This window comes from Phanerochaete carnosa (genome assembly GCF_000300595.1).
Source record: "Phanerochaete carnosa HHB-10118-sp unplaced genomic scaffold PHACAscaffold_3, whole genome shotgun sequence".
Lineage (NCBI taxonomy): Eukaryota > Fungi > Basidiomycota > Agaricomycetes > Polyporales > Phanerochaetaceae > Phanerochaete > Phanerochaete carnosa.
Genome location: NW_006767630.1, coordinates 2053518 through 2061638, shown reverse-complemented (window position 1 = coordinate 2061638; position 8121 = coordinate 2053518). Strand labels below are relative to the sequence as shown.

Here is an 8121-nt window from a genome sequence, read left to right as displayed (position 1 = left end):
TAACCGTGATTGAGCAATCATCTCGCGTGACGAGACGGAAGCACACACCATCCCAGATTTGCGTCCAAACCTGTCTGCCAGGTACCCGAAAGACAGCATGCCGGCGACCTGACCCGCGAAAGTAACTGAGGTCAAGGTCGTGCTGTAGGATGTCGGCATAGCACTGCCATAGATGCGCTTAAGGACTGTGAAGCGAATAAGGACCGTGGTCACAAGACCAGTGTTGAGAGAATACTCACGTGTGTTCACAAGTCCAATAACACCGTTGGCGTATCCTAGCAGCCAGTGCGGTCAGCAAGCGCATAACAGATCTCGATGCCGCAAAGCGTACCATCTGAGAAGAGGGCTGTGCCACATCTGGGAGCGACGACATGAGCATCAAAGTGTGGGGAAGGGCGTGGCGGTGCGAACGTACGCGAAGATGAGGGAGACCTGGCGGAGGGTATTCCGTTTGACCAACATTTTCGAGGACAAGTATCCACGGGACGCTGGAGAGCGGGAGGCGGAGGACTGTGGGCATGTCCTGCAGATACGGCCTGGTACTTATCCTCATAAGCACCCTCGTCCATTGATTGATGACCGCCACGAGGGCAATCTTTTCCGCCTGGCGCCTTTCCCGACTGGGACGCACGTGCGTCACATTTGATGCAGTCAGATTCGATCGAGGAGCACTCCCCCGCGCACCCTGCGACCATATGCTCAGGTTGCCAGTTTTCCGTCGTCCTCGGTGCCCGACAAGTGTTTCATGCTACTGCCTTTGCATATTCCCCAGCCCTCCTACACCATCCACCAGAATAGCACGACCGGGCGTGCTCCCCTTTCCAGATCTCGGGGAGGGCAGTCGGTGGAATACATTCCGAGACGGCGTAACTGCCTTCTTGAGGAGTACGCTCGACATAGCCACTAGGCCAGGCACCATGCGATGACCACTCACCATGTGCGCGGCGCTGTGGCTCTTCCGTGGCTCGCCTCACCACCGAACAATCCCATCGAACGCCAACATGTTCACTTGCTGACGTACCATTTTTTGCTCGTGAGACCGCCCCGACACAGCCCGGCGGCAGCCTACTGAACATTTTCCTCGGCTGAGTATGACGGCATACGTTTTCGTGAAAATATTTTAGCACCACGCAGCAGCTGGCCGAGATGGTTGTGGATTTGTCGAAAGGCCCTTGATATCTCCCGAATCTTCAGCCGCTCCCAGGCGCCTCTCGTATATGCCGGCCGTCTCAAGCTCTACAGCCTCAACGTCGGGAGCAGATATCGGCGTCGGCACTATACAGCCCGCACGAACGTGCTCTTTGAATATTGACGGTGTTATTGCAGTAGGTTAGCGTTCAGTCAGAGTACCAGTGGTCGTGTGAGCTCAATTTGTGCTGTGAGGGTCGTGTGCTGCGGCTGCCGCCATGGTCCGAGGTAATCAGAGGGAATCCCATCCTATCGGGGCATGTGCTTCCTGCACGTCCATGTACAGCCTCTTTGCCAGAGGACCACGCAAAAGGGTCAGCATTTTCGCACAGTGCCGGGGCTCCATTTTCCATTCCGAGAAAAATACATAAACCTGGGTGCACAGCCTCTGATTTTTCCCAATTTACGCTCAGCCCGACCCCGCCCGATCTCCCCCGCCAGTTTAGCAGCGAGGTACGGCGCGAGTAGTGGCATACCTCGCTGCTAAACTAGCAGAAGGTGAATGCCCTTTGAGTCGATCTTTGCCCTGTGCGACTAGGAGCCACATATCTTCTCCCGCGAAGTGTTGTCACTCGCCCGACGTGATCGATGTTCAAAATGTTAGGCTTTGCGGGACCAGTCGGCGGCGCGCGGCCGCTGAGTCTATGCTCAGACGGCTCTTCGTAGGGCCACCGGAGCGTTCGCGAGCTCCGCTGGCGGATCGCAGGCGGACTCTTCTAGGTCCGACGAAGCTCAGCGACGGGACTGGCCAAGCGTAGTTCTCGCCTCCCGACCCTACGGATTCGGGAGGTTCCTGAAGGGCTATGGGAGCTATACTGGGATGATCCAGTGAGCAATACTTGGACGTCGTCCATTACTAAAATACTTATCGTCTCTCGATCGCCTCATCAGCTTCATTTCCATCTTTTCGCACACCATTTCTGGCGAATGTTCAAAGAGAACCCATGCCCCTGGCTGGCCGTAGACATTCCGTAGATGTCGGAGGTTGGTGAGCGCCGCTGGCCAAATTTCAACTGCAGAACAAGTCCCATGATTACCTTCAAGCTTCGCTTGTGGTCGTGCTTTCAATGTGACCGGGTTATTCAAACGTTCGTACCTGGCTCTATACATTGTCTTCCTAATATCAAGATCCAAACACCGTTGATAGCTGTCCCTTGTTACTTTCCTGTGGATTCCCAAAGACTCATATGACGGCGCTACGTGTTCCCTTGGCTTCATCGTTCAACATCAATATTTGCGCATGATGCTCTAACGATGATCATAAGATAATTGCGTCGGAGTCAGCTACATTGTAAGATATTCTCGTGGGCAAAGATGAGGCTGATCACTCTAAGTCTGCAGGCATTACTGCGATTCCCCTTTGGCTCATAAGAGGTTCGGCCAATCCATGTCCCGTCCCGCCTCGCCTCTCGAGTCGGTTGATAAACTACTCGTATCGACTCTGTCATGTCTAAACTATATCTTAATATTTTTCTGATATCTATTGCAGCTGTATATCGAACAGCGAATGCGTTTCGGTACGACGAGCAGCTAAGAGTCCCTAATCTATAAACTCTACAAATCCGACAGACTCTTTATCTTAGTATTCCCTTATTTGGACGCTATCGAACCCTCTTGATTGGTGGATGAACTGACACTTCCCCACAATTCATGTCATAATATGCTCATTTTTGTACACTCAACGTATACTCAAGGCGAGCCCGAAAGTAGCGATATTCAAGATCTCATGCAACTAACACGTCAATGCACGAAGTGATCGAAACGTTCCCCGACAGGCCATCTACTGCTTCGTCTCTCCAGAGACTCGATATGACGATACAATAAAATAGTACCTTAATCAACTCATTTGAGTCGGCCAAAGATCACCTCTCCATACACCTTTCATGGACGGCGAGGCACAGTCGTTATCGGGATCGATGGAGACGGTCCTCACGGAGGCCGGCACACGATTGTTTTGCTGCGGAAACCTGCCCATATGCTGGCTGTCTTCGATGAAGTACGTAGAGCTTGCAGATTTCCTTACGTCTCCTTGCTGCGGATATGTCAACCCCCCAAACTACTGCGGCCCAACGTCTGATGACTGACTGTTGTCAGATCCGCGAAGGTCATGTCCTGCTGCGCCCGTGCTGCCAAGACCCGGCTCGAGCTCGAAGGGATAATGAGATGCCTGTCGGACCCGAAGACGGTCCAGGCTCGCCCGCGGATGCCTTTCGTGACGCCCGGGGTGCGCAGAATATAAAGAGGAGCTGAAGCGGGCAGCTGATCGACTCAGCCCTTTCGCCCGCTCTACATATGATCGTCCCGGAAGAAGATATTACACTCACCCTCACCCCGGACAATGTGTCGAATACGGCGCTGGTATCGGAAACAGGGAGACGCCTCTACACTGTTAGCACCGAGCATGGCAAGGCAACGACGACTAGCGTCAGGAATACCAGAGACGAGGTTATAGCATCCTTGGAATGGCGCAATGTGTTCCCTGATAAGGTGACTATTGGGAGCAAGGAGCCTATTTTGATGACGGAGTGGATGAAGAGGAGTATCATACCGTTTAAAGAGTGAGTAGCGTCTGGTATCTTTTCCAAGTTTATTTATTGAATCCTGCTTACCGAATGCTCAGCGACCTCACTTTTACCGATGGTGAAGGAAGAAAGTACAAGTGGAAAGGAAACTCGGCAGGTCGGTCCTTCGAGGTACGTCCAGTCGGTTCAAGAGCTCTCCGCTGTAGATACTTACCTTCACCTAGTTGTGCTGCGCGGACGACAACTATTTGTCCATCATCGCACGCTTTCAGCGTAGTAGACGCGTAACTTCTCCTTCATCGTTAACGGCAGAGCCAAATGCTTCTACACCGTCCCTCGCACCGACCCCCGTCAATCCGACGTGGACGCCGGCGGTGCTGGTGCTCACACCTCGGGCGCAGCAGATTCAGGATACAGTTGTTGTATCGTTTCTATTCCTGGAGAAGACTCGCAGGATCAACGAAACTGAACATCAGACTCGCGCTGACGTCCTAGGGACTGCTGTATTGAAGCCCGTGGGAAAGAGTGCCATGGTGGTGGTGAATGGTGGAGTCTGAAGGATCGTGGGCGTACCTAGGGAATATGTCATCAAATAATAAAACACAGCTAACTTCTTGCCAATTTCGAGCATGATGGCTTCGAATTGTCAAGCAGGAAGTCATGAAAGAGTCGCAAGACATGGCAGGTTCAAAGCGAACGGGAGGCGCTTGTCCGTTTGATGCGCTGATGCACCTGAACGCCACAAAGGCCTGGCGCCAAGACCTCAGCAACACCTTCTGATGGATTCTTCCAGCCTTTCCCTCAGCAGACGAGGTCTATGAGGTCTTATGAGAGATTTATCAACGCGCTGGATTTGCTGGTGAGGAAATTGTGCAGCTCCTTCGATGGTCGCATATATGCATGAGGCTTCTACAGTAGCGGCGCTGCACGGTTAATCCGCGATGATCACTATTCTAGAATAGCCAGTGGCACGCAAGACTTATTTAAAGTCAATATGTTCCGGTTTTTGTTACCTCAGTTTTCCGTAGCCACATACAAAGCTTAGGATCTGGTACCAGTACTAATGCCAAGATGAACCTGCAATCATCATGCGACGGTGTAAATCCGCCCCGGTGTGGGGCGATAAATCACTCAGACCGTCGGACAGGGCAGGAAAAAGCTCTGTTCGCCTGAGACTCGAGCCTAGTACATTTTTGAACTAGAGAAAGAGACAAATGACAGGAAAAGGGCGAATTACGTACGTGATTAGGTAAGCGTACCAAACAGGGATACCCGAAAGCGGAAGCGGCGGGGTTACAGACGATTCATAAATTACAAGGTCGAATGCCTCCATAGTCAGCTGGTACTTGAATATTGAAGAATATTTGACTACACTTTCAGGCTGAAACGGCGACTAAACAGATTGAGAGGTAGGAAATAGTGAATCTCAGGTTCACTCTTGGCGACTCGCGAAAGCTATTAGGACCCTGGACCCATTACCTATAAGTAAACAGATTCGGAAAAGTACTAGCAGACGAGCGTATATCCAAATTTTATCGAGTATCTTTACGTAGGAACACGCTCATTGTGTCATCCTCTTGAGAGAAGTCACATTGGATGCAACATCCTGAATATTAATGCTCAATGCAGTGCGATGAGAGTACCTTGTAGAACCGCGAGCCACGCCTTCCTGTATTACTGTTCCTAGTTTCATCTAGACTCGGTAAGTAGATGTCCACCTTATCATCTGCAGTGGAGAAATATTAAATACGACGAGTCAGTGTGAAGCTGTTCTGAGGTGATTAGTTTCTATATTAGCCTGTCCAGCTGCCGCTTAGAATAAGGTAACGTTAATGAAGTAAAGCTATGCCTTTCAGGCAGGTAAAAACTTGATTGAAAGTGCGAGGAAGACTGTTTACCGGCAAGTGTATAAAGGGCGCGCGGGGGACCGACGCGTCGGGATCGCCCCGTGCGACCGTGCCGGTTTCAGATGCAAGGCGCCTGTAGCCTCAACCTCCCTTTGGCAGACTGTCCCCACGGAGCGCATCGACCAGACCTGGCTGGCGGAACCTACACTTACCCCACACCAACTCTGATATCTCCCCGTTTCCCATCATCAAGTGACCTCTGCTGCTTCCCCACGGGCCGTATGCACAGCGCACGGGCGTTCAAAAAGAGGCTTCGCGTCTAGGAACATTCCCTCAATCTCAGGTCCCGTGAAAAATGAAAGCATAGAAGGACGCTCGAGGATATAAAGCATGGCCCAACGCTCATCATACGAGGTACTCGAGCTCGAACCCCTCCTTGACGACCCAGACGCCATGGCGGACAAACGCGATTCTGTGGACGACAAGCTCGACGCAGAGAAGGTCGAGAGCCACTCTGTAGGCGGTGGGGTGGAGGAGACGTCACCAGAGGAGCGAAAGCTTGTGCGGAAGCTCGACTCGAGGATTATGCCCATACTTTGCATCTTGTACCTATTTGCTTGTGAGTTGCAATATCAGGAGCGTCGGCCGTGGCGATCTGAACATCTGGTAGACTTGGACAGATCCAACTTGGGGAATGCCCGCTTGCAAGGTCTACCGCAGGACACTCTCGGGGGCGACCCTACCGGAACGCTCTTTGACTGGGTGAACACAGGATTCTTCTTCTCATATGTGCGTCTCTCTTCTTGGTTGTACCATCTATCACTGGAGCTCTCTGCAGATTCTCTGCCAAATACCTGCAACGATTGCCTCCAAGCTGTTCCCACCTCGTCTATGGATTGGCTTTGCAACGGTTGGCTGGGGGCTGTCCTCAACGTTGATGTCCACGGGCTTTGACTTTGCTGGCCTTATGGCCTGTCGCATTTCGCTTGGCATCTTCGAGGCCGCCTTCGGTCCAGGGAGTACGTTGCAGGCTCGCTTGTCGCTGCTGTTCACACTAACGTAGCCCCGTAGTTCCCTTGTATATGTGTGCGTGGGATCTGTGCGTCCGTCCGGACTTGCCTAACGCATGATCTAGCCATATGGTACACTAAACGCGAGATGGGCCTCCGCATGGCGTACTGGTTCGGGTTTGCCGCCGTGGCGGGGTACGTGTGGGGCGTATGCTTCTATGTCAAGCTTGACGTTCTAACCTCTTCTTTGCAGCGCATTTGGTGGTCTGATAGCCTTTGGCATTCAGCAAATACACGCTGCAGTTGCCGATTGGCGACTGTTGTTCATCGTCGAGGGCGTTCCTACGATTTGCCTCGGACTGCTCACGATGTGGCTATTACCTGACCGCCCGGAGGAAACATCGTTCCTGACTGAGTCTGAGCGACAGATCCAACTCGAGCGGATGAACCGAGGTCTCCGAGCAGATGTTGGGAGAACGATCAATAAGGCGCATATCAAGGCCGCTTTTAAAGACTGGAGGGTTAGCAGACTAGCTCACTGCTCGGGGTACGCGCTGATCTTTGTAGATTTATATGGCTGGTATCATCTATTTTGGAGGGAACTGTGCACTTGCTTCAATTTCTGCTTTCCTGCCTACTATCATCAAAACATTCGGATTCAGTGAGTGACTTGTTTCGCGACATAGTGGCGTCTTCTGACATGCTTGTTAGCCAACGCTCGTGCGCAGCTACTCACAGTCCCACCATATGCTGTGTGTGCTGTCGTTTTATGCTTGGTGTCGTACGTCAGCGATCGTCTCCAAAGCCGTGGACTCTACGTTGCGCTGGCTAGTGCTCTCGGAGCCGTAGGCTACCTGATCCTCCTCCTGGCGACAAACGTCCATGCCCGCTACTTTGCCACATTCTGCATCACGAGCGGGACCTATACTGTCATCGGTATTGTTATCGCTTGGTGTAGGTCTATTCCGTTATTGGATGTCATGCGAACGAATCTGATCACTCACTGCAGTCTCACACAACCTCGGGTCGGAGTCTAAGCGAGCGACAGGCATCCCACTTTACATGGCCATCGGTCAGTGCGGCAGTATCCTGGGGAGTCACCTCTTCCCTGCAAGTGAGGGCCCAAGGTACATCAAAGGCTTCGCCGTTTCCTGCGCGCTGGAATTCTTGGGTTCGCTGGTTGCCGTAGTCCTGGCGGTATGCATCTCGTCTCTGAACCGATTCAGCTCCTGACGTGCCCGGCTCCAGGTGTCGTACCGAATTGATAATCACCAGCGCGATCGTAAATACGGTAAAGTGGAGAACACGGAAGCGACCGTGGAGACGCGAGAACTGGCAGACAAGGTGAGTGGCGTTCATGTCCGCAGGGTTTGAACCTAAATGCCGCTGCTACAAGGCTCCCATGTTCCGCTATGTCCCCTGAGGTGGAGGGATAGATACCTCCGGCGTTGCTATTGTTTCCATCGTCATCTTGCCGTAATATAGTACTCTGTTCAGTGTGAGATCTTCATGGAAGCAAATCCGATCGCGTTTACAGTGCCGCCACGCCGGAGA

At 52.3% G+C, this 8121-nt stretch overlaps 3 protein-coding genes across 3 annotated transcripts; 2 read left to right on the top strand and 1 right to left on the bottom strand.

Annotated features, from left to right (window-relative positions):
- Nucleotides 1-48: 48 nt before the first annotated feature.
- PHACADRAFT_193185 (uncharacterized protein) lies at nt 49-462 on the bottom strand (the record flags this gene model as incomplete). The annotated part of the gene is made up of 4 exons (XM_007393328.1): nt 49-185; nt 240-275; nt 332-357; nt 416-462. Coding segments are annotated over 4 exons (246 nt in total), but the record flags the coding sequence as incomplete, so codon positions are not given.
- Nucleotides 463-3477: 3015 nt separating this feature from the next.
- Nucleotides 3478-4327, top strand: PHACADRAFT_252049 (uncharacterized protein; the record flags this gene model as incomplete). The annotated part of the gene is made up of 3 exons (XM_007393327.1): nt 3478-3746; nt 3809-3881; nt 3935-4327. The coding sequence occupies 3 exons, from the start codon at nt 3481-3483 to the stop codon at nt 4265-4267; spliced, it is 672 nt and encodes a 223-aa protein (XP_007393389.1). The 3' UTR covers nt 4268-4327.
- A 1581-nt stretch (nt 4328-5908) lies between these two features.
- Nucleotides 5909-8070, top strand: PHACADRAFT_252046 (uncharacterized protein). Its single transcript, XM_007393326.1, has 11 exons — nt 5909-6176; nt 6228-6346; nt 6396-6576; nt 6629-6643; nt 6693-6762; nt 6821-7088; nt 7135-7228; nt 7279-7521; nt 7577-7764; nt 7816-7911; nt 7964-8070. The coding sequence occupies exons 1-11, from the start codon at nt 5948-5950 to the stop codon at nt 7988-7990; spliced, it is 1530 nt and encodes a 509-aa protein (XP_007393388.1). The 5' UTR covers nt 5909-5947; the 3' UTR covers nt 7991-8070.
- The last annotated feature ends 51 nt before the right edge of the window (nt 8071-8121 follow it).